Raw genomic sequence first — 26,161 nt, 5'->3', positions numbered from 1 at the left:
CATAGTATCGAGATTGTGCTCGGGAGCCTGCATGGGTGAAAGGAGAGGTGAGGGGGCAGGTGAGGTGAGGTGACAGGCACGCGGGCCTGTGAGTCCCGCCTGCATTTGGGTCCTGGCTGTGCTTGCCCGGGTGCGACCTCGGGGCAGCCCTCAGCCGGGGACGCATGGGTGGTGGGGGGGGACCCCGAGCTCCCTGCCCCCCACGGGGACAGTTCTGCGGCGCTTACCACGATTCAGCAGGGGCTCCCGGTAAAACTGAGCCCCACGTGCACGAAGCAACCTCGTTTTCACACCTTTTATGGGCTGTCTCCCCTCTTGGGATCACCTACCCTCTGCCTTCCCTTGGGCCTCTTGGGGTCACCTTCCAAATAAACTTGTAAACCCACGTCCTCGGCTTGGACTCTGCTTGTGGGGGAGCCCATATGGAGACACGGAGCCTTGATTTCGCACCTGGAAGATACGGTTTCGCCCCTCACCCGAATAGGTCACTCTGAGGAAGTCCACATCTGTACGGGTCTGGCCCAGCTCCTTACGTGTCAGGAATTCCGAAAATGGGATTCTCCTCTCCCCTCTCCCGTGCAGGTTGATGCTTTATGAAAAATTACCTTGCTTTACTTTGGCAGTGAATCAGAAAATGGTAGTCCCATTTTCTTGCTAAGGTTAAAAATTACACAAAGGAAAGAACTTAAAGGACTTTGATAAACAATTTTTCAGTCAACTTTGAGTTATACTCAGAGGTGAGAGTCTGCCTTCCCCTCAGTTTTGTGTTCCCTCGACAATACCAGAGGCATCTCTAGCCCAGTACTTGAAACGAAGGAAGATTTTCCCATTTTGTTTTCCAGAGAAGCCAATCCTCTGTTACTAAAAAACAAACAGCTGGTGCTCTGGAATGGAAGACCTTTTTTTGTTTTGTTTTGTTTAAATAGAAACATAAGAATATAAGAAGGTAAAGGAAGAAACTGCAGGGTTGTTTTGGGCATATCTTGACTGTCCATGATGAAGGTTTACTGATTTCCATATTGGGTGCTTAAAACATGTGAGGCCCTAGGAATAAGCTACATTGGGTTTAGGGGTTTTTGGTCTTCTTCAGGTTTTGGTCAGGTATCCAGAAATTTATATTTGTTAGCTTTAGTCTCTTGATCAGGTTAGAGCAAAACAAAACACCCTCCTTATTTACGTATCTGACTGAAAAAAGTGCCAGCAAGAGTAGCAGGTCCTGAGGAGCCCGGGCAAGGATTATGACTTGCTATTCCGCGTCTTTGCTTTTCTAGATAAGAAGCATACTACTGGCATTTGAGACTCATTGATATGTGCTCTGGTTAGGAAAATGGTTCTCAAACTTCTGATGCTGAAGACTCGCCTGCTGACCTTGGGAAAATGCATGTTCCTGGGTCTGGCCGTCAGAGAGCCCCCTGCAGGAGGTTTGGGGTAGTGCAAGCTCCATTGTTAACCTGGCTCCCTCATGTGGCCCCCAAGGCGGGGTGGGGTGGGGGGCATTAGTCTAAAGGGAGGTGGGGCTGACCCTGAGAGGGCGGTCATACCCTTTCTTGAACCCTTGTGTGCCAAGGGTTTGAGAGTTAAATGAGATCATCTGTGTGAAGTTCTCAGCAAGTGATAGCTGTTGTGTTTGCGTGTTGTTATTCTCGGTGGGGGGATTATATGCCGCAGACCACCACCACTGTCCTGAGTGGCTCAGAATGCAGCCAGCTGACCTGTGAGCTCAGCTCATTTGTGCAGGAGCCCGCCCTCAGGAGACACAGGCCCACTCAGCAAATTGAGTACACGAGGAGCCAAGAACGAACGGTAGTCACGGGCTTCCTGTGACCTTCCTGTGATCTTCTGTGAAGAGTGGAGCAGACAGGAGCGCATCTAGAACTGATGTGTTAGTTCCTTGGTTTCCGTGGACGTGAATGACCATTTGATTCTTGCCTCCTTCTGCTTGGGTTATCTGCAGTAGAAAGAGAGGAAACGTGTATAGGGCTGTATTTGACTGGAGTGGAGATCTCATCTGTAAGGACTGACTATAGAGAGATTAATGTTGTGGCTGGAATCCCCCCAGCGAGGCTGGTGTTAGGTTCGAGCCAACAGGGCCGCCACGGAAGGGCTTTGGCGGGCCAGCCCCTGATCATCCCAGATCCTTGTGGGTGCTGTTTTTTGCGGTTTATATTGAAAACCCCTTTTCTAGGGTATGCCATCTTTGAGAAATTCCAGCAGCTTTTTAGAGAGAGTCCTATGGGGCCTAGAGTTTCTGAACCAAGTCTTTCTGTCAGCGTGGAGCCCATTGTGGCATTAACGTAGTCTCCGTCTGTAAACGGCAATTAACACTGTGCTGTGAGTGTCGGGGACTCACAGGAGACAGAAGAGAGAGGACCTAGGTTCCTGCTCCCACTCAGACCGCATCAGCCCAGCAGTGCCGACCCAATGATGAAGGTAATTGCAGCCTGAGGTTCTTTTTTTAATTCCCTGCCCGGCGCTGAATCACTCTCGTTCTGAATTGATGTATGAGGTGTGCAGATTTTCACGCTACCAGAAGCCACTTAGATGCAGATTTGCTGTTTGGAAGGAATTGCTCCTGGGACTGTATGTGTCCCTTATACAGCTTCTCACCAGGGGCGAGGGGCAGGGGGGGTGCAGTTACAGAGCCGGCTCTGATGTGGCACACCTGCTGATTTCCTGTTGACGAGGATGAGGGTATTTTGGCTTCCGTAGCCTGGTGTAGGATGATGAACAGCTTTGAGCTCAGGGAATGCTGTTTGTATGTGTAACTGCTGTTACTGCAGCGAGCCGGCTGACGCCCCAGGATCCCTAGGTGTAAAAACAGAGGGGTTCCTAAAGATGGTACGTTAAAAAATTTAAAAGAAGGGGTGCCTGGGTGGCTCAGTCAGTTAAGCGTCTGCCTTCAGCTCAGGTCATGATCCCAGGGTCCTGGGATCATCCCTCATCATGCCCTGCTCAGTGGGGAGCCTGCTTCTCTCTCTCCTTCTGCCACTCCCCCTGCTTGTGCACTCTCTCTAAGTAATAAAATCTTTCAAAAAAAATTTAAACAAAATTAAAAGAAAATAAGAGTGAGAAATAGACCGGTTTTGCCGGGGCACAGAACGTTGGTCTCAGAATCTTTGTTGCCGATAATGGTGCTGATGAAGGTCCTTGTCAGTTTGATCAGTGGACGTGAGAGGATGCTTTTCTGTGAGCAGAGCGGGAGTTACAGACCTTGGATACGCACTCTCTTGCCAAGCTTAGTGTTGTTGGGGCATTTGGTCCCCTTTGCTCATTCCTCGTCCTTCATTGAGTCGCTTGTTTATTTAACAAGTAAGCAATAATGTTCTGCTAAATGCAGATACATAAAGATGAATTAGACATTATTTTCTATCCTCAAGCTTATCGTTGAGTGGAAAAGTAAAACGCTTGTAAATAATAATTCACTATTAAATCTTTTCAATAAAGAGAGAAGTCGTCCAGCTCAGAGGTAGAATTCCCACTGATTTTTCTGTTTATTTTGAGCAAAGGGTCCAAAAGAGAGGCATGAGAAATGGGGGAAAGGTTAGCGTTTGCCTTGAGCACTGTAGCTGGACAGTTTCCTGTGGGGGGGTGTGTGTGTGTGTAGTGTGAGGTCTGGAGGGCGTTTCCCATACGGCACTTAGAGCTCACTTGGCTAGTGTGTGAATGGGAAATGAAATTGGAAAGCCTGTTGGGGCCAGATTGTAGAAAACCCTTAAATTGCAGGAATTTGTAACATGTCCTGGCCTGTATCTGAAAAACAAACAAACAAACAAAAAAAACCCACCCAAAACAAAAAAACTGGCGAGTACTGCATTACTTTCTCCTGTCTTGAGCAAAATGCAGAGGATTTGTCTGGTCACTTATTTTCTTTTTTAAAAAGATTTTATTTATTTATTAGCTTACCCACGAGCTCAGGGGAGGGGCAGAGGGAGAGGGAGAAGCAGACTTCCCGCCAAGCAGGGAGCCCGATGTGGGGCTCGATCCTAGGACCCCGGGATCATGACTGAGCCAAGGGCAGATGCTTAACCGAATGAGCCACCAGGTCATTGGTCATTGTTTTTAATGACCACAAGACCTTGCAAAAGAAATACTCAAGTAAATGTTTATTTCTTGGGAAAGAATGAATAAATGGATTACCGTAGGTATCCTATAAAACCAAAGTGCGCCTCAGCATGTGAAGCCATGGCCAGAATGGTGTGGTCCTCACAGTGGTCATTAGGGGGGTGCCCCACAGCAAAGAGGATGAGGCATTGTTGGAACTGAGGGGAGAGCTGGTAAATAAAGTTTGCCCGCATTTTGAGTTAAAAACCAGTCCTATATCACCTCTCCTAATTGTAAATGGAAATTCATCTTTCAGGTAAAAATCTACAGAATTTCTCTGAGGAACACTGTGTGAAATTTCTATGGGAGATGTCCCTTTTACTAGCCCTTTGAGAGTTTGGGAGAACTGGGTCAAATCTCGTCTCCCATGCAGGCCGAGTAAGCCTGGAATTGTTAGGTGTGGTTGGAAAGAGGAAGCTTTATAGGCTGTTACATAAAAGGAAAAAAAGCTCTGACTGTTCCTGTGTCTATCATGAGTACTGATTGCTGCGTGATGCTTGTCTGCATTTCCATGTTGGTTCTCTGTAATGGGCTTGGAAGTGAATTATACTGTTGACTTTCTCCTTCCTTGTGAAAGAATTGAGACCATCAGGAAGGACCATGTGGGGATATCTCCCCTTGAGCTTTCACTCCTGGAGACAGCTGTGTTGTGACTGTGTCTTTCGTTGTTTGGATTGGTAATACACATGCCTGGTGTGGCATCCCAGCAGTGCGAAGGGTTCAACGGTCAAAGCTGTGTGGGGAAGTGGTTAAGAGTGTGGCTACTATGCATGCAACTTGGGGTCAGTCTTGCTCCAGGTTTGTGACCAGCTGTGGGACGTTGGTTGGGCACGCCACTTAATCTGTGCTTAGTGTTTGCAACTGTAAACTAGTCGAGGGTTTTTATGGGATTAATGAGCTAATATTTGGAAAGAACTAGATAGTGGCACATAGCAAAGACCACATAAGCATTTAACTGAATAAAATAGCTGAATTTCTCCCGCTCTGTACTTAGCCACCCACTTTCTCACGTGCAGAGGTAATCCTTCTTCTTAGTTTCTTTCTCATTCCGGTCTGGAGACTCGTAAATGTGGTGGCAACTGGTGGGGATTTTTCTGCTCTCTTTTATTGAAATATCTCCGTCCATGGCTGTGGTAGGCAGATAAATCCCTGCCAAGAATGTCCACACCCTGATCCCCGGAACCTGTGAATATGGCAAAACAATTTACATGACAAGAGGAACTTCAACGATGTGATTGGATTAAGGACCTTGGGATGGAGAGATTACCCTGGATTATCTGGGTGGGCCCGCCGTAAAACAGGGGCTGGAGAGTCAGAATCCTAGATGTAGTGACATAAGCGGACTGGAGCGATGTGGACCTGTGAGCAAAGTAATGTGTGTAGCTTATAGAAGTTGCACAGACATGGGAACAGATTCTCCCTTAGAGCCTCCAGATGGAATATGGCCCAGGCAGACCCATTTCAGTCTTCTTACCTCCAGAAATGTAAGATAATAAATTTGTATTTGTGTGTCAAGCACTGTGTTTGATGGCTGGGGTACAAAAATAAAGAGCCATAGCTCCACCTTCAGGCTGCTACAGGGGAGGTGGGGCAAATGCATGAAGAGCCAACAATCATTATCCGCCATCATAATAGTACTAGTCCTGTGGTTCCTGAACTTGTCGGTATCCAGGTCCTTTACTGTGAAAAATTATCAGGGACCCCAAAGGGCTTTTGTTATGTGGATTATATCTATCGATGTTTATTAGAAATTTAACCTGAGAGGAACCTGGGTGGCTCAGTTGGTTGGGTGTCCAAGTCTTGGTTTTGGCTCAGATCATGATCCCAGGGTCGTGAGATGGAGCCCCGTGTTGGGCTCTTGTGCTCAGTACAGAGTTGCTTGAGATTCTCTGCCTCTCCCTTTCCCCCAGCCCCACTCAACACTCTCTTTTTCTTAAATAAATTAAATAAATAAATAAATAAATAAAATCTTTAAAAGAAATTTAAACCAAGAAATTTAAAAAATATTTATTAAAATTTATTTTAATGTAACAACGAATCCATTTCATGTTAACACAGCATGTTTTTAATGAACTAATTCTCCAAACAAACAAACAAACAAATCAGTGAGAAGAGTAGCATTGTTTTACATTTTTGTAGTCTCTTTAATGTGTGTCTTAGTAGAAGACCAGCTGGGTTTTATATCAGCATCTGCATTCAGCCTATTGCAAATGCTTGTTTTTGTGACAGTGATTTGAAGAAAATCCAGCCTCACACAGATAATGTAGTTGGCAAAGAGAGGAGTATTTTAATAATATTTCATAGTTGGCAAAGAGGAGTATTTTAATAATCTTTCAGATAATTGTGGATATTCTTCTTTAATATTACACCAAAACTCAACAAGTGGTAGTTCCTTGAAGGAGAGTTGCATGTGGGTTCTGAAACACGGTTGGTAGACCTTCCTACTTGCTCCGATTAAAGTCCATTGGCCTGTCTTACGCTTTGAATGGATCTTCTAGTCATGTAATTTTGTAATGTGCAATGGTTATTTGGAAATGTTGGGTGCTAGGTTATGCAGATCTTTCAAATATGGATGTTTCATTATGCAGCATTAAAATCACATTCATTAATATCACCATCAGTTTCTTGTGGAAAAGCCTTGATGTGTTGGGAAGCTATCAAGCTCACAGTGGTGGACACGTTTTCCAGGATTTGAATTTTTGCTACAAAGTTGGAATTATATCTCCAATACTGTCCGTTTTTTCCTTGGAAGTGACAGGTTCACTTTGTTCATTTTATGTTTTCATTTTTTAAAAAATATTTTATATTTAAGTAGGCTCTATACCCAGTGTTGGACTTGAACTCATGACCCTGAGATCAAGAGTTGCATGCTTTATGAACTGAGCCAGCCAGGTACCCCACACTTCATTCATTTTAAAGAAAATATTTTGTCATTTGTTTGTTTTTTTGTTTTGTTTTGTTTTTTTAGTAAAAATTGTTCTGTTAAAAAAACTAGCTCAGCTTGCAACACAATGGTGTAAGTGATTTTCTTGCAACAACCATTGCATAAGAGCTGTGTGGATACTTCTCAAACATGTTCCCAAGGGTTGAGTTCTAGTAGAGTCAGCCATTTTTACTGCTTCACTGAGGATGTTGTTAATGGATGCCAGCATGTTCTCGATGGCAGTGTGCAGTAATGGAGTCAGCGGTGACGAGTAACGGTGGGTGCCACTGCTCTGATGTGTGCTACATCACAAGCAGATCTACCCACGACTGCCTTGCACTCCCATTGCACATGTCCTCAGAGAGAAAATGGCAGATGACATCTACAATTATTACTGAAAATACTTTTCAACTTGTAGGTCACTTGAAAGGGTCCCAGTGGCCCCAGAAGTTGACAGACCACACTCTGAGAAGGACTGTTACAGTACATAAGGGGCAGCAAGAACGCATGTTCCAGGTTCCCAGGGCCACCTCTGAGGGACAGTCTCACTTTTGTTAAACCCTGAAGAAAGCAGAGTGCATTCTGGGCAGAGAGAAGTTGCAGAGGGTGGGGGGTCAGGGTCTTGCTGAGGGGAGATGTGTGTGAGTAATTCAGGGTTTTTGGAAGGTAAGGTGTGAATGGGGAAGATGGAGGAGATAAGACTGGACTGGTGAGCAAGGGCCAGGTCACAAAGGGTCTCGTGGGGAAGCCAGGTGGTGGGGAGCCGCGGGGGAGGGGAGGGGCCCTGAAGCTGCTGATTGGCCGCTGAGAAGTGATACATTCGTGGGCCAGGCAGGGCTGGGGTTGAGGGGTGGGCAGCGCTGTGGTGGGGGGGCATCCCTGTGCTTCTGTCCACCGGAGCGCTGAGGTTGGGAGGGGTAACTGTCCTTCCTCAGCACAGGGTCTCTCGAATTTTATCACTAATAAGTCACCAGACCCATAAATGGAGCCACTCAATAAAGATTTGCTCGAATGTAGGAATGAATGAATCAAGGATATGGGAATGACAGGGCTTAAGCTCTAAGAAAGAAAAAAAAAAACCCTCCAAGGTCTTGTGTTTCCAATATTAACTTTATTTTTCAACGAATTGCTAAGGCTTAACATTATATCTAAAATGTGGTTTGTTTCAAGTGCAGAAGATACCACATGTGGCTAAGAAAGGGAATCGTGGCTTTACTTAGGCTGAATTCATGGTGCTTTAAAGAAATGTGACTTTGAGAATTGTTTTTTCCATGAAGTTGGCAAATGAACTACGAAGCTTAATTTTAATCTTCATCCTGAACTCAAACACTAAAGTTGTCTATGACGTGAGACATGCCCTGTTCTTACCCCCTGTTCAACCCCCTGGGATTGTATTCTGTGAGTACTCCTTACTCGTGAAGAGTGCCTGAGGCCAAGCAGAGAAATTAAGGGGGTCTCTCTCTCTCTCTCTCTCTCTCTCTCTCTCTCTCTCTTTTACTTTAATTTACTCATTGAACAAATACTCAGTGGCCGCCTGTTCTGTATCAGGTGCTGTTTTTAGAGGTGCTGGAGATAGATTAGTGAACACAGCAGGATAAAACTCCCTGAGCACATGGACCTTACATTTCAGTGCGTGGAAATCCATATACGCAACAAACATAATAAGTAAATTACATACTGTACTAACAGGTGGTAAGTGTGATGGAAAAACAAAGATCGGGAGCAGGTGGACGTTGGAACTCGCGCACCAGCAGTTGTGGGTAAGACCGAGGCTTTGGAATAAGCTCGACTCGGGGGATGGAGCCTTGTGGACATCTGGAAGCAAAGCTTGCCCGGCGGAGGGAACAGGTGCCCCAAGGTGGGGATGTAAGCGGCATGGTTAGGGATCAGCAAGTAGCCCAGCGTGCCTGGGGAAGAGCAAGGGGACTGGTGAGCAATGGGAGTTGAGGCCCCAGGAGGACATGGTGAGGCAGGATCAGGGAAGACTTGATAAGCCAGTTCGAGGTCTTGAGGAAAATGAGGGGCCATCCAGTGTTTTGGAGCAGAGAAGTGACAGGATCTGACCGGGGTTTTCAAAGGATCACTAACTATTGAGAAGAGGCTGTAGGAGGCCAAGGGTGCTTTGAGGCTTTTGCAGGTGGGGCATGATGGTGCCTTTGCCCTCCGTGGTAGCAGGGGAGGTACAGACAACAGAGCTTGCCCAGAGATTGAGTGTGGGGCGTCGAGGAAGGAGAAGAGGCAAGGGTGACTCCCAGGTTTGGCCTTGAGCGACTGTTAGGAAGGAATTGCCATCAACTAAGCTGGGGAAGCTGGTGGAGCAGTTTTGGGGGAAGACCAGGAGTTGACTTCGGAACACCTTGTGTTAAGCCTCTGTGTTTAGGCGAATATTCCACTTGCTTCCAAAATGGTTTTAAAATGACTTATACTGAAAGCCCATACATAAAATTCATCAAAATTAACAACATATAAAGGGAAGGGGAGGAGATTTGAATGACAACTCGCCTACTTTAAAGGTTTTCACTCACAGTATAGGGGCAAAAACATCTTTGTTTATGAAAAAACGATGACGTTTGAAATAGTGCAGCAAATAAATTCCTTTCATTTCAGTCAATTGAGTTATGATTTGTTGCATCTTATAAATTTATTTCTGATCCTACAGTTCTCAGCTCTGATTATTTATAAATTGTCTGTTCCCATATGAATCCTTTTTTTTTTTTGAGAAAAAGAGCATTCCCCATTTGAGCTGGGGAAGAGGCAGAGGCAGAGGGAGAGAGAATCCCAAGCAGGCTCCATGCTCTCTGCAGAGCCCAATGCACGGCTCGATCTCATGACCCTGAGAGCATGACCTGAGCTGAAATCAAGAATCAGCTGCTTAACCGACTGAGCCACCCAGGCGTCCCAATATAAACCCTTTTATCCCCCCCCAACTTTTGTCATTAACATCTTTTTTTTTTTTTTTTAAAGATTTTATTTATTTGACAGAGACAGCGAGAGAGGAAACACAAGCAGGGGGAGTGGGAGAGGGAGAAGCAGGCTTTCCGCGGAGCAGGGAGCCCAATGCGGGGCTCGATCCCAGGATCCCGGGATCATGACCTGAGCCGAAGGCAGACGCTTAATGACTGAGCCACCCAGGCGCCCCTGTCATTAATATCTTTAACATGTTATGGGAAACCGTGACCAAATTGAAATTATCCAGTTTTATTACCTGTTAATTGCTCTGGGAAAACTTACTTGGAAAGAAACATGAAATTATTAGCAAAATGATTTTGCGTCTTTTGTGCAGTGCCCTGGCCAGCTGCCCCTGGAGAGTGGGCAGAGGCAGTCCCACGTGGAACAGTGTACAGAATGCCCCTTCCTCCCAAGTCTCCCAGCAGGCTTCCTGTAGAATCTGGAATTTCCAGGGAAGCACTTAGAAGCCTCTAAGCTTGCTGTTCTCAGCTTGTCTACATTTACCTTCCCAGCACTAATTACTCCGAAATTGCCATTTGTGAATTAATTCTGACTTTAATGTTTTGGTTGATGAATGACCAGATCACACTTCTGTGAAGTTGAGGCATCTTTGCATGGTAGTATTAGCAGAATTATTTGGATGTCTACTGAATTGTGTCATTATCGTGTCACAAAAACAGTCTGGGAGAAAAAGCTGAAAAATGTTGATAAGAAGCCTAGGTTTCATAAGCTTAATACGTATGACCCGAAAATGCCAGTCATCACGTGTGTGCCAGCCACGAGCCCGTAGCCCCGTGTGGATGTTCTTTGATCTTCAGGAGGCCAGTGTGTGTTCAGTGGGAAGGGAGAAGGAGAAGATTCAGGTAGGTATCCGGTGACTATAAATAGAAATCTTATGATTTGTTTGGATCCCTGGGAATAGAAGTCTTCACAGAACCTATAAACTCAGTTTTCGCACTTTGGGATTGTATTCTGTGAGAAGTAGGGGGCTGCCTCCCTGTCACCTTGGGGGGGGTCTTGGACTCTTCCTCTTTTGAACTCAAAGCATTTTGCCTATAAATCTGTTATGGAAGTTAAGATTTATTGCCTTGCAGTATTACTGTGTACTTAACCTAATTTACCTACTAGATTGAAAATCCCTTGAAAAACAGAGACCTTGGGCGCCTGGGTGGCTCAGTGGGTTAAGCGTCTGCCTTTGGCTCGGGTCATGATCCTGGGGTCCCGGGATCCAGCCCCATGTCGGGCTCCCTGCTCAGCGGGGAGTCTCCCTCTCCCTCTGCCCCTCCCTCGGCTCCTGCTCTCTCTCGTGCACACCCTCGCTTGCTCGCTCTCTCAAAAAAAAAAGTAAAAGAAAAACAGGAACCTTGAGGACTATGGTTTGTTTTTGTTTTTTTGTTTTTTTTTTTTTAAGATTTATGTATTTGTTAGAGCGAGAGCACAAGGGGGGGAGGAGAGGCAGAGGGGGAAGGAGAGGGACGAGCAGATTCTGCCCTGAGGGCAGAGCCCAGTGCAGGGGGTGGGGGGCTGGATCCCAGGACCCTGAGATCATGACTTGAGCCAGAATCAAGAGTCTGATGCTTAACCGACTGAGCCGCCTAGGCGCCCTGAGGAATACCAAGATTTTTAAGACAGGGCAGCTAGCGCCGTTCTTGGGAATAGCACGTGTTTCCCTCAAATATGTATTAAGTGAAAAGAAGGTTCCTAGGAGTCTCTTAACGTGACGTAAAGGTGGTGTTCCTGAGAGTGGATTCAGGGGATAAAATGAATTCTGGAGCACACCTAGAAGCTTCCCAATTTTCTTCTTTAGAAATCTGACTCCAGGGCACGTGTGCTGAGACTCTGTCTCAGAGCTGAAGACTCTGCTCATCTGCACGTGTGTGTGTTGGGGAGGGGGGCAGGGGGCTCTGGGATGGCCAGGGGATGCTGCTCGCCAAACTGTATGCTCCAGCTCCAGTGAGTGGCTGCTTTGTCCCAGGAGGACGGCTCACACCCCAGTCTGTGCTGCTCTGTAACTTCCATGGGCTGATTGGTGCCCACGACATGCGGATTCCTTTGGCAGATAAACCAAAGCCACAAACTAAAAGCAACAGTCTGTATTACAACTGTAGGTCAGTGCTGATAGTGAAATGTGTTGAAGTTTAATTTGAGGGTAGTAATATTTGTACAAGACCGGATCTGCAGTAAAGGGATCTGGATTCTAGCTCCAGCCTTGTGCCTGACCTTGGGTGGGTTACTCTAACTCCCTTTTTCCTCAACTCTGGAAAGGAAGGCTCTGACAAAAACAGTTTAGCTTTTTTTTTTTTTTTCCCCTCTGAAGTTCAGTTATTTAATAGGCTTAAAGCACCAATGGAAAGGACTACGTGCATTTCTTATAAAAGTTTGCGAAGTGAAAAAAGCAAAGTAATGGTGTCAAGCATTCCACTTTTGGTTTTGCAGCAAATCTCATTACCTCTTTAAATAGCATCAGGTCTTGACTGCTGCAGAGAAGGGTGTTTGTTAAAGCTCATAATGATAGGCTGACTCAAATCTAAAGATCACAAAGAACCTTAAAGGCATTAATTACCCTTAACATCACCATGATGGAGCAGAGATGTGTTATTATCATTTTACTTTCACAGCTGGGTAAATCAAGACACAGAGACACAATAAATTGCTGGTAACTCGGACAAAGTCATGGTCAATGATAGAACTGTAACTTATTGTTTCTCCCTCCAGGTAGGGAAAATGTCTGGATTTTAATTACTTTTCTTCCTTTTAAATATTTGTCTATTAACATCTGTAGAGTGCAATCCATTGAGAACATTGCCTCTGCAGTAAAAACGAATTCAGATGTGGGACACCTGGGTGGCTCATTCGGTTGGGCGTCGGACTCTTGTTTTTGGCTCAGGTCATGATCTCAGGGTTGTGAGATTGAGCCCCACATCTGGCTCTGTGCTCTGCGGGGGAGTCTGCTTGAGATTCTCTCTCCCTCTCCTTCTGCCCCCTCCCCCCCCATGCTCCTCTTTCTCTCTCAAATAAATAAATCTTAAAAAAAAGAAAAAAGCAAATTTAGATCTAACTGATTGATGGTGGCCCTCTGTCTTGTCTGGGTTCTTCCCTGGAGGCTGGGGATGGCGATTGGTAGCCAACTACCTTGTGATTGGGCTTTCTCAGTTCAGGGGAAGGTCTGTTGTTGAGAAATAATTTTCACTGTCATCATTCTTATGCCTTTTTTGATATTTCACACTGATTTTCATTAACATTGCAGTAATGTGACTGTATATTTTCTGTGATTTGGTTCTTTGGAATCACCTTACAGTGGACTTGAACTCTAATGTCTCTCCTGTAAGATCCACACTAACATCCTTACCTTCTTTTTTAAAGAAAGAAGTATAATTCACATACCGTAAAATTCACCTTTCAAGTGTTCAAATCAGTGGTTTTTAGTATATTCATGGAGTTGTGCAGCCATCACCATTATCTGATTCCAGAATGTATTCTTCACCTCCAGAGGAAACCGTGTAGCCATCAGCCCTCACCTCCCCGCCGCCCCTCCCTTCAGCCCCTCCCCTCAGCCCCCGACAGCCACTAATCTAGTCCCTGTTTCTGGGGATGTGCCTGCTCTGGCTCTTGCACATAAATGGAGTCCTACACCATGAAGCCTGTTGTAACTGACTGCCCTCATTTAGCATGGCCTCCTAGGTTCATCTGTGTTGTAGCCTCAGTCATGGGCTCCTCTCCATGGCTGTGTGGCCCTCGATTCTGCCCTCTCTCAGTCCTGCCGCACATTAGCCTTCCCGGAGGTGTACTCCAGCGTGCTTTCTCCTATAGCCCCCCCCGCCCCCCCCGCAAGAATCTGTGCGTGCTCTTGTTTTAGGTTTCCTCTCAGGGTCTTTAAGATAGAATTCCATCTAAGTTGTTTGTAGGGTTTTGAACTTCAGTTCTGAACACTTTGTTAAAGTTCTTAAGTGGTCTGAAATATGGCGGTGTCTCTTCTGTGCCCCTGAATGTTAATGAAGTGTGTGTCATCTGGGGGTCTTCCCAGCTCTGATGGATACCAGTTTCTGCTAGATCCAAAACCTTGGCTGGAGATCCCTTTTACCATTGACTTATTTCATCAGGGACCCTGGTAAGGTATGATGGGAGCCCTTTGCCTTCTTTCTTTGGGCTAAGTGCATGCCTCTGTCACAACCATAGCCTGCCTGGAAAATGAGAATGAGGGTACACCTAATTCCCTCTTCCCCTCTTCTCTTTATGTTGTAATCGGTCTGGTGGTGGCCCGCGCCTACCCTGAAAACACCTGCCATCTTCCTGTTCCTCTAAAGATTCTTTCAGATGCTGAGGATAGTTGTCCCAAGATAATTGACTCAAATCATGGCAGCCCGCTGGTAAGAAACATTTACTACCAGTCTTTGCTTTTCTCTGTTTGTCACCAGAGATCTTGCATTGTCAGGAACATCACCGATTGGAAAGTGACCTCAAGTGAAATGGATTTGGAAGATTTGTGAAATTTACATTTTTCTGGCACGGTAATTTAAGCTGTGGTGGAATACACTTCTCTGCAAGCTTAACAGTGACATTCAGACAGATGCCTTGATTTTTCTTGACACAAGATAGTAACAATAATGGAAATGTAGAGTCCCAGATATCTCAGAAAAGTTGATCAGTTTTTATCTGTAGTAGAAGTACATGGTGTCAGTGGGTGATATCTTTGTTAATGGTGCAGTGAGACTTGATTGGTCTTTGAATGTGGTTAACTCAGAGTTACTGTTTTCTGTCATTGAATAGTCCATCTGTTTCATTTAAATGGGTTTTATTTTCATTCTGTTTCACTGACCAATGATGAGTATATTTGCCTAGATCACAGAGTATAGCAAATGTCATTAATGAAAGGTGTCACAAATCACTGCATTTTACGTAAAAAGGATGAGTAAAATGTAGGGGAATCTGAGTCAATTAATAAAAATAATGCTATACAAGGTCTGCACATTTAACCTTAAAAGTTGAGAGATTTTAAGCTTTTCTGTGCAAATGAACTCGATGTTCAGTGTGCTCTTGCCTATATAAACTGTGCGTGGTGGGACACTAATGCAGAATTTTACAACAGTGGGGTGAAGCTTGGAGAACTGAAAAAAAAAAAGTGATTTAGTATCCACAGAATGCTGTATTCTTCCACTGGCAGCATTGATTTACCAAAATCTTTATCTTTTCTTAAATTGAATTCACACTTTTTTAAAAACAAAGAAGATCCATAAGGTGTAAGCAATTCAATTGGATAATTTCTAAGTGAGTCTTCGGGTCTAAAATTTATCGATTTCTCTACAAGCTGTTCATTTATGGAATTACATAGTAGAAATTCTGAGAAATGAAACAGAAATTGAATAGATCAAGTAGATTAAGAACATAAATCCCACAAACTATGTTCTCTGAATGTAAGTAGATACAAAAATTATTAAAAGTCAAAGATGTACAACTGTGATACCACAGGGGAGTATGTAGTTGAAAACTTAATGAAACCATTCATTATTTACTTGTAAATTCTTTGAAAATATTTTTTTTGATTTTTTTTTTCCAGTTATCTTTATAGATCATCGTTCTGTAGTTTTCCACCTCAGAGGGGAGCCCTATGGGTTAATGATTAATCGAACTAAAACATTGTTTGGAGCCTAAGATGAGAGTCCCATTTAAATATGCTACATTATTTATCTGAACATTATCTTTTTAATTGCCTTCTTAGCGTATTTCATTTTACTTCAGGAAGTGAGGAGGCTAATATTCACATTGCACCTGCTCTTGGCTCTGGGCTTGTGGTGCATTTTGCCTCCTCTGGTGTCCACTGACCTTCCCAGAGGTGGAGTTATAGACTTGCCATGGAGAGAGGCAGAGGTGGTTCTCAGTGGAGGGGGCCCTGCCCACCAGTTTTGGAAGTGTATGGGTTTGTTTTGGTTTTCATAATAAATTGGAGGAATATGGCACTTAGTGGTCCAGGACGTGGTGCTTGGTGTCCTGCATGTCCAAGCTCATTCCTCACACTGTGGAATTGTTCCACTGGACTTTCCTGTAGGTGAAAACTTGCGTAATTATCTGAACCAAGAACTGGCTTCATTTAACAAATGAACACAAATTATTTTTTTCCCCACAGCTACAGACTACTTTGAATTTTCTAGGAAAGCAGCAGACCAATAAACCAAGGGAAGTTTATTTGCTTTATTTTGCTCAGGCTTTGTCAAAAGTTTGTACCCATTTGGAAAATCCACGTCCTTGATGGCAGCACCCCAAACGCATTTGAATCCCCACCAACACTCCCTGGCCTGGGTCTGTGAGGACATTGAGATATTGAGCGTGATTCTTTGCAGTGCAAATGTTGGACAGGCTTCTAGAGTGGTTACAACCAGGCATTTGCATACCGAAACCCACATTTTTAAACGTTGCAAATTCCTTTCCTTTTATTTTTCTCCTTGTGTTACTAGTAGGGCATTATAATGCTTCTTGTGAAGCCGTGTATGAATTTTATTTCAGAATAGTATTGAAAAGGGGGGCTTTGGATGTTATGATATTGAAAATCTGTACTATAGTGTTCATGCTTTGAAGCATGAAAAGCATAGTTTAAAAATAATTTCCAGGGGCGCCTGGCTGGCTCAGTTGAAAGAGCATGCGACTCTTGATCTTGGGGTTGTGGGTTTGAGCCCCACATTGGGTGCAGAGATTACTTAAGTAAACTGAAAAAAAAAAAAAGATAATTTCCATTCTCCTTGCCTCTCCATTTAGTATACTTCACGTGAGTCCTCACCCCATAGACTGAAGCAGTTTTCCCTGATGCTATGACTGTCACCATCCATTTCTCAAAAAGGTCTTCTGGTGCCTAACAGGTGAAAATATTCTAGTTTCTTCTTCTGGGCCTCAGGGGTTGATAGCATCTTGAGACTTTTAACTCAATTCCTCAGATAGTTGCTGTTTCTGAGGACGCAGGCGGCCTTCCCAGACTTTGCCCGAGGGGGTTCTGGATCTCTCCGGAGGGAGGCCTCTCCTCTACAGGGGCAGAGTGCCCTGCCCACCCTCCTCACAGCCAGCAGCTAGCTGCCTTGTGTCCCTGGGCTCTGCTGGCAGCCAGCTGGGTGGCTGGCTGGGAACTGGGAAGGACTTCTCGCCTCTTCCTTGCCACCTGGTCGAGTGAGGAGGAGGAAGAGGGCACGGCCAGCCAGACCAGGCTTAGGCGATGGCCCGGCTCGGTGAGCCAGACTTTGTGGCTACCTGCTGAGCAGAGCGAGAGTTCCTGAGCAGGAGCTGCAGGCTGGAGACCGGCGGGGTTACCACCATGCGCCCAAGCCCTTCCCCGACTCCCCAGTTGCCACCATTTCCGGAGAACTCCCCCCGACCCCCCGCCCCACGGGCATATCCACGTCAGCACCTGCATAGCCTGGCGCTTCTTATGGCATGGGGGAGATAAAGGGCAGAGCCCAAACGCCTGCATGTTAGCTGTACTAAATTGGATTTGGAAGTACTGTAAATGTAAACTTGGAATTCACACTCCCAGCTACGTGGGCGAGGCAACCTGAACATGAGTGTGTTCTGATGTTTGTGTTTTTAAGTTGATCCCCGGGATGTGACTTGAACACAGGTCACATCGCAAGGGATTTGGGATTGCCAGCTGCTTGGCTGACAGTGGCACCAGCCGGCTCTGTCCTGACGCCCAGGGCGGGAAGACACCAAGTTGCGAGGCATCTCCTCCCTGGAGCCTCCCATGTCCCTGGTCGTCTGCGGGGGACCTGCAGGGCTGCGTGAGGGCGGGGACAGTCCCCTTCCAGGAGCGCCTGCCTCGTGTGCCGGCACTCTTGAACTAGGCTTGATTTTGAAAGAGAGAGAGATGGCTGAGCCTGGTGTCAGGTGCAGCACCTGCCGTAGTACCTGGTACCCAGTGGGTGTGCCGAGCTCGGCAGCCATCTGACGAGGGAATGCATAAACGGAGTGAGCAGGGCCTCGTGTAGGAGCCAAGGCCATGGCTCCGCAGGTTGCAGCTCGGTTACGCCAACTGCCGAGTAGAGGCTCTTGCTGGTCACGTGACGTGTCTCATGGGGGCCAGACCTCACCCCAGCTTGTTAATTTCCACTGTGAGGGAGATGAGGAAGACATGGGGGTGTATTTCCCAGAAATAAAATCGATACCTTGACGTGAACTTATCATTTTGCTATTTTTCACCATTTACAATCGTAGTGGCCTAGGACTTCTGGCGTGCGTCGGAACCTCTGTGCCCGAGCGCGGTGCGCACAGGCTGGGCGGGAAGCACAAGCTTACTGCCCTCCGAGTCGGAAAAGGTGCCCTACCTTGTGTCCTAGTGGATATGACCGCACCGAGAGGCTCTCCCAAGGTGAGAGGCCAGCTTTTTGGTTGGCAGCGGAAGGACAGATTGACTCACGTCAGCAGCTGGTGCTCAGGACGTGGGCATTCGGCCTGGGACAGGATGTCAGTGCAGCGCCTGTTTAAAACTGCTTTGTAAGTCAGCATTTGAATCTCGCGGGCCTACGCTTTTTTTTTTTTTTTTCCCCGAAGAGTAAATCTGCTCTTCTCCCAGGACCTACTTTGTTCTCATTTCTCCTCTAGAATACTAAGGGCACACACCTTTTTATGGGGCTACAGGTCCTGGTGAAATTTGAGGCTCCCGGAGCTGGGGTTGGAAGCTGGGGCCCCTCAAGCTTGGCTTCCCCTGCGCTTTCTTGCGTCTAGGACAGCGTTGGTGCGTTGCTGATGGGTTGGAAAAGGAGTCAGTCCCTGAGGAGACTATCTGTGCCCAGATACCATTCCGCCTCTGTGAAATTTGGGTGGTGGAACCGCTCTGAGATTTCCTATCTCCGCAGAACTCAGGAACCATCCAGAACCACTTCCGCCTCTCGGATCCCTGGGGCGAGCCTCAGTGGGAGCTGGTTCCGAGCTCCATCCTGTCTAAGCTCGTGCCTCCAGGAGGATCTAAGCTGCACCCAAAGGCTCTCTAAAGTTCAAGGGGTAGCAAAGGTAATGGGGGAGCCTCACCGATGCATAGCAAAGCCTTGTGATCCAGAAGGGGTATCCAGAGTTCTGTTACCACGTCAACATTCTGCCTTTGTAAGAGGTAAAAAGTGTGGGGAGTTTTCAGTGTTTTGGTTCTAAAGTTTTGTGACTATGTTGAATATATGACTCAGAATCCACTTGGCACCCGCTTTTGACATCAGCCGTGTTATTTTCACCACCATCCATCTGGCTCCTCCCGGCTCCAGAGCTCCTCGTGCCCATGTGCCATCTCCGAGATCTTCAGGGGACTTCAGGTCTCCGTCGTCTTTGTATCCCCAGGACTCAGGGCGTATCTGATTGTGCAGCAGGTGCTGTAGGAATCCTCATCATGAATAGATGCATTGGTTGTGTCTGAATTCCTGTACTCAGTGGAGCTCTTTGGGAATACGGACGCTCTTTATATTGACAGGGTAACAGCCGCCGTAATGCAAACCTGATTCCGTTACCTGGGTGAGGGACTGCTGCACTCACTGTAGGGCTTCCGTGCTTTCCTCCCGCTCCTCTGGCGTTACTGAGTGAAGACAGGTGTGTCCTCTGAGGACCTCTCTTCCCCCGTACACTGTTGTTAGTGTTTCCAGGGTTTTCTCCTTGGTCTCACTCTGCGCATCCTTCCTGGGGCTGCTTCCCTGCCAGGTACAGTCGGATGACTCCAGATCCACATCCCCCATAGACTTTCCTGGACGGCCTGACTCTGGAGCGTCTCCCATCGGACGGCACACGTGCGTCTCGGGCTCGGAACCGCCAAAGCTAAGCTCATGAGTTCTGCTCCAGCCCTTCCTGTTCCCCGTCCACCCCATCGCCGGGGCGTAAAACCAGGTGCTCTGCCTTGACGGCTCCTTTCCATATCATCTGCTATGAAACAGGTGGCAAAGAGGAGGCCCGGAGGGTCTGCCTGCTCCGATTTCTGTGTTCACTTCCTTCTCTTTGCTCTTACTCTATTCTGAGCTCATCCGGGTCTCTCCACCTCATGCCTGCAGTGTCGCGGTGACTTTCTGACCTGTTTTTCTCCCAAGGTCTTGCCGTTTATCGATTCCTCTGACGTAGGGCACCTTCCCTCCCTTCTCCATCGCAACCACACTCAACACGTTTCCCGAAGGTGCTGCGCTCTTCCTGTGATTTGCCTTCACTCAGCTGCCTTCCTCCTGCTTCTGGAATTTTCTCTCCCCGCTGGTCATCATTAAGCCTTAAAGACAAATAGATACCCCAAGATTTAAAGTCTTTGCTCAAGTGTTTCCTTTGCTGTTAAGTCTTTTAGGGTCCTTTGCAGAAGTAACTTCCTTCCGGACTGTCCCTACTGCGTGGATTTTTCTCACATCGTCTGTGACACTTCACCTCCTCCAAGGCTAGAAGCTCACTTTGAGGGTAATAACTGCATCTCGTTCATCTTTGTGTCCCTAGCACCACGCCTAGAAAACAGCCAGTGCTCAAAAAGTGAATGTCGAATGGACGAAAAGGTGTGTCTGTGCTGAATACAGCAGGAACACGGTGTGTTTTCTTTTGTGGATCCTGTAGGCTGGTCTCCCTTAAACACAGGTGCACCCAGCAGCCCAAGAAGGCGATTGGTGGTGGAGCAACAGTGGTGGATTGTTTTTGGCTCAGGGACTCATCTTGCTTCCCATGTGGTCAGCCTGCTGGTGACTGGACTGCCTATGTGGTGTGGTGTTCCGGGGCCTGGGAGAGGCGAACCCAAGTATTCCCACCTGTCACTGCTATCTGTAATTTTCCCAGGGATGTGTCATGCATCTGTCATCAGCACTGCCTTATCCAAGCTAACTTACGCCAACAAGAAGTGTGACTTGGACTCTCTGGTCCTTTTCTGGGTAGGGTGAGGCTTTTGGAAGAGGTAAAAGGAAGAAGAAGTTAGAGCTGCAGAATTCTGTAGATGATTCAGATATTTTCTTTAGGTCTCCTCTTGTCTTAGAATCAAGTATCTGTGTAGTGGTTGGTTATATCAGCATGGATCGTGGACCAGCATTCCTATCCATGGGTTTCACCAACTTTCTAGGGCTTCCATAGCTTCTAAAGATCTCCTAGAGACCAGTTTCCTGGCCCCCGTCATGCCTGATTAACATCTATCTATGCTGGGTCAGCCTAGATCAACTTGGACAGGTTCAAGGTCAGTGACTTCTTCTTGTAGCTACAGAGATTAGAAACCATCTGATTTCACCTGATTGAGGGGACAATCTACCAAATACAAGAGTTAGAATGAAAATCTGTGTTATATTATGATAGAGGCTAGTCTTTCCACCTTTGTTGAATTTGCTAATTTGAGAGCCACTGGAAAGAATTGGGCTTGGCAGGTGTGTATGGTTGTAGGCTGGGGGGAAAAAAAAAGCAGAAGCTCTACTTACTTTTGATCTTACTTCCTAACCCTTAGTCTGGAAGTTGACAAAGGTTTGCTGTTCCTCATGGGACTTTCAGTTTAGGATAAAATTGTGGTCGATTTCAGAAAATGAAAAGTTAAGCTCTCAAATGAGCAAGTTGTGGGTTGTAATAAGAGTCCATGCTGTTGCATCCCTGGGTGTCCAAGATTTCCCTGGTGATTTTGCCCAAAATAGGGAAGTACCCACGATGGTCACTGCCATTTGATTCTTTGTCTAAATAAATTCTTTAAGATCAGAGGTTAGTGAAGTATAGTTTGCCCAGCAACAGGCACTGAAGGCACTGTCTTGATCGGTCACTGGTCGCCTTTGACTGAGAGCGGCAGGAGACGTGGCTTCTTTGTTAGCGGGAGCCAGGGTCTGTTGCAGGAGACCCTTCGGTGGCGGTGAGGTGCCATTCGGCGCTCTGGCTTTTCCTCCCTCTCTTTGTCTGAACCCTTAAACCAGTCACCATGATTCTCTGCAAAGGGCCAAACTCACTTTTATGTGTGTTTTTGTCACTTTTTATGCAGATTTCAGCAATGTCCCTGACGTCACCACTGGCCTGAAAAGGAGTCAGACCGATGGCGCGCTGGCCCAGATTCCCCACGGGGAGCAGGGCAGACGTTCGGGGTAAGATGCTGTCCCAAATCCCAAGGAAGAACCCGCTGACAAGCATGAAGCCCCCCTTTCACCTGAAGTGGGGAGAGGAGATGGGGTTAATTCTGTCCCTCAGGCCACCCGCTGAAACCTTTTTTTTTCCCTTAATGGAAATAGCTTCTTTATTTATTCCAAGCGAAGTGTGTTAGGACGGTTTGACAAGGGCAGTCTATGCTCAGGTGTTCTGAAAGTTATGTTTAATGACTCTGTTGCTTTCCTCCCTTTTTTTTTTTTTTTTTGCCCACAGCTAAATTATGTTTGGAATGTTGTCACTTTGTTGTGGTCTAAAACATGAAATTTGGAATTTTCACCATTTTTCAGTGCACACCGCAGAGGTGTTAAGTACATGCACAGTGTAGTACAACCACCACCACTGCCCGTGTCGGAACTCCTCATCATGCCAAGCAGAAACTCTGTGCCCGTTGGACTGTAACTCCCCATTCACAACTCCTCCACCCGCCGCGACCCTGGCTCGCCTCTCTTTTACTTCCTGTGCCCTTTCGCCTGCTCGAGGTCCCTCATGTGTGAGCATACCAGTATGTGTCTTCTTTTTGTTTCTGGCTTATTTCACATGGCATCATGTTTTCAGAGTTCATCGTGTTGAGGCGTGGGTCAGAGTTCCCCTTCTTTTGGAGGCTGCGGAAACTATCCCGCTGTGCGTGCTGCGTTTTGTTTACCCGTTCATCTGTTGACGGGCGTTTGGCTTGTTTCCACCATTCGCCTGTTGTGAGTAATGCTGCAGGGGAGATTGGCATACAAATACCTGTTTGCATCCTTGTTTTCAGTTCTGTTGGACACACGTCCAGGAGTGGAACTGCTCACGTGGCCCCTCTCTGTGGAGCTTTTCTCGTGTGTCCCCCAGGGCTGTGCCACGCATCGGTGGTGGCTGAGGGTTCTGATTTTTCTGTGTCCTCGCCAACACTTGTGATAGTCCATGCCTTCCCTACAGTCTTAACTGTTAATCGAACATCCTTTCACAAATGGTCTGATCTACCTGATCTGTTTTAATACACAGTCTAGTTTTAGTTGATTTTGACATTATAATTCTGTTTTTCAATTCCTTGCTTTTATCTTAAATATAAGAATGGAGATATATAAGCTCTGACAAGTATTTAAGGACAACTTAATGGGAGCGCCTGGGTGGCTCAGTTGGTTGAGCATCTGCCTTCAGCTCGGGTCATGATCTCAGAGTCCTGGGATCGAGTCCCTCGGGGGGCTCCCTCCTCAGGGGGGAGCCTGCTTTTTCCTCTCCCTCTGCAGCTCCCCCTGCTTGTGCTCTCTCTGCCAAGTACAGTACAGTCTGCTGGGTTAGACTGATACCACCAGGGGCTTGTCCCTTTGGGGGGCAGCCATGTGGCACACCCGGGGCTGATGGTCACTGTGAGAAGGGGATTAGGTTGGCGCCTGCCCACTGCGGAGCGGGTTCTGGTGGCCCCTGACCACCCTCCTCCTCTCCCTCACCCCTCCCTGCATTGCTGCCCTATTCCTGATCCACCTCCTCCAAAATCTCTCTCCCCTTCTTTCCGATTCCTCAGACGAAACACTCGGTCTGGCTGTGCCCCCAGGACGCAGTGTCTTTTAATAAACTGAAATTGTCCACATTTTTAGTCTGATGCCTGTGTTCGATCTCTGCTGGATTAGTAGTTACTTTTGGGAACCTGACATCATGGTTAATAGTGATTATTATATTTTTAAGGAATGCATCCTAGAGCATCAACTGGATGTGTCTTGATTGCTTTGTCTTAAAGTTTTGTAAAAAAGTAAATATTTCTGACACACTTTAGAAGCTCAGCTGTCTATTTAAGGTAAGCATGCCCGAGGAGCACCGGCCCAGTGCAGCAGCCTAATGCCGCTAAGGATGATGATGTCCTCCCTGTTGTAATCTGTTGGAGTTCCACATTAAAGTTCTTAAGAAGGAAAGGAAGTTCTTTTTCCAGATTTTATTTTAATATTCGGGAAAATAAATAGGCAAGAAGTTACTGTGTTAAGGCTATCCCCAACTCCGTCATTTAACAGTGCCTGTCATAACGAAACAAAGCATTTACCAGATGAACATTGGACAGCACTTAGAAATTGAGGAAAGGAGGAAAAGCTGCAGTTGAGCTTGAAATTGGAGCTGATTGAACTTAGTTGTCATTGCTAAAATGGTTAGAGCAGAAAGCAAATAAATACCAAAGGGGGGCTCTTGGGTGGTGCAGTCGGTTAAGTGTCCGACTCTTGATTTCGGCTCAGGTCATGGTCTCAGCGTGGTGAGCGTGAGCCCTGCATTGGGCTCTGGGCTGGGTGTGGAGTCTGCTTGAGATTCTCTCTCTCCCTTTCCCCCTCTCCCTGCTTGTGTGCACTTGCTCTCTCTCAGATAAATAAATCTTAAAAAAAAAGACAAATACTGAAGAACGCAGAAGACAAAAATATTGAAAGAGAATATCATCGTGGTGAGCATTGCTGTCCATCCCTCTCAAGTCAGAGTCGTCATCATCAGACCTTTTTCAAACCTGAAGATCATCTGTCCATAATAACGGACTTCAGGGCATTTCTCAACAATCCTAGTGTAATGCCTAGCAGTTACTTTAGTTCACACGTTCTTTGTTCCTTGGGAAAGAAGAATCAGTGGCCATCAGAATTAATAATTGGGATGTATGTTAGTGAAAAAGTTTGGAATTTAAGAATTAAAAGACAGGGGTGCCTGTCCATCAGTTAAGCATCCAACTCTTGATTTCGGCTCAGGTTGTAATCTCAGGGTTGCGTGGTTGAGCCCCACATCGGGCTTTGCACTGGGCGTGGAGCCTGCTTGAGATTCTCTCTCTCTCTCTCTCTCTCTCTCTCTCTCTCTCTCTCTCTCTCTCTCTCGCTCTCTCTCTCTCTCCCTCCCTCCCTCCCCCCCTCCCCCATCCCTCCCCCTACTCATGCTTGCTCACTCTTTGCTCTAAAAAAAAAAAAAAAAAAAAAAAAAAAAAGACATTTTCTTCTGTATATTATTTTCAGCCCCCTGGAAACATCAGGTTATACCTAAAAGCAGTCTTTTTCTGTTTTCCAGTGGTGGTTTGGGAATTGGACGATGTGTGTCCACGTGCTGGGCATGGATCTCTTCGGCTCGCCCTGGCACTGCCCCACAACGCCCATGGGGGGTGGTCACTGCTCCGAGAGAAGACCGGCCCCTCTCTCCCGCTCTTTCCCACTCGGGCCCCTCTCGCCTTCTTAGGGGTCATTAACTTCTTTTCAGATTAGACCCTGGTTGAGCCTGAGTTGTTTGGGATATTTTACTAATAATATTCTGGACTTTGAAATAAGGAATAATTTCCCTTGAAAATCAAATGCAGCACAGCTGTAAGTGGGGCTTTTGACAGCCCCGCAATTTCTGCAAATGGCTCATAATTGATTGCCTGCTTGCCCTTCAAGGGTGCCTATTACTATCACAGCTCTTTGTACGCCCCTGGCAACCTCTTCTGTGTGCGGGCTCTCCCCCCCCCAGTATTGTTAGCAATTAGCTGGCGCTGTTGTAACAGTTTGGATTTGGAAAGGAATAAACAGTTTCTTTTTGGGGGAGGGGGTTGAAAAGACTTTCTGGGTTGTTCCGGGAACTTGAGGCGGGCTAAGCAGGCTCTGCAGAAATACGGTTTGCGTTCCACTTTCCAGTCTCTGAGCTGACTCTGAAGATGTGGCACTTTGTGGCTCTGTCGTCCCCCAGTGTGCCCTGACCCGGTGTCTCCCCAGAGCTGGCAGGCTCGGCATGGGGTGGAAATTCAGAGGAAGGGGGTGCTCTTCCCCAGCCAGCGGCGCTGCCTCGGAGGAAGAGCTTGGTGGCGCTAGGACGTCCTTGCGAATGTGACTTGGAACAACAGTTTGGGATTTTTTCATTGCCTGGGGATGAGAGTGAGAGAACGTGTGTCTTACTCATTGCCCAACAGCCGACCGTAGATGTAATCCTTTCTCCCAGAGGGAGCAGTCTCCTTTGAACTTTTCCTTTCTATGTACAGCATGTAAGTAAGCAAGGGCTTTGATCTCAGGGGTGTGGATTCTGATCCAAATGTAGGCATGCTTGCATGGTTTCCTTTCTCTCTGTCTGGAAAGTTGATTTTACTCTGAAATGCCTATAGATTGTTGTGCAGACGGGAAGAGATGCCTTTCTTTCCCGAAGGGAACCCTGACT

General features: G+C 46.6%; 1 protein-coding gene across 3 annotated transcripts in view; it reads left to right on the top strand.

Moving 5' to 3' along the window:
• Positions 1-26,161, top strand: part of TIAM2 (TIAM Rac1 associated GEF 2) — a 191,229-nt gene that overhangs the window by 129,529 nt on the left and 35,539 nt on the right. The window contains exon 17 of one of the 3 annotated variants that reach the window (XM_035728554.1): positions 21,888-21,980. The exons of 1 other annotated variant lie outside the window; for it this stretch is intronic. In XM_035728554.1, the coding sequence (XP_035584447.1) occupies positions 21,888-21,980 (93 nt within the window). Of the gene's footprint in view, positions 1-21,887; positions 21,981-25,760; positions 25,992-26,161 lie in introns of those variants that run through there. One more of the 3 variants, XM_027602342.1, reaches the window with a different exon arrangement.

This window comes from Zalophus californianus, chromosome 7 (genome assembly GCF_009762305.2).
Source record: "Zalophus californianus isolate mZalCal1 chromosome 7, mZalCal1.pri.v2, whole genome shotgun sequence".
Lineage (NCBI taxonomy): Eukaryota > Metazoa > Chordata > Mammalia > Carnivora > Otariidae > Zalophus > Zalophus californianus.
The sequence above is the reverse complement of the archived record's forward strand: the minus strand, read 5'-3'. Positions and strand labels throughout refer to the sequence as shown.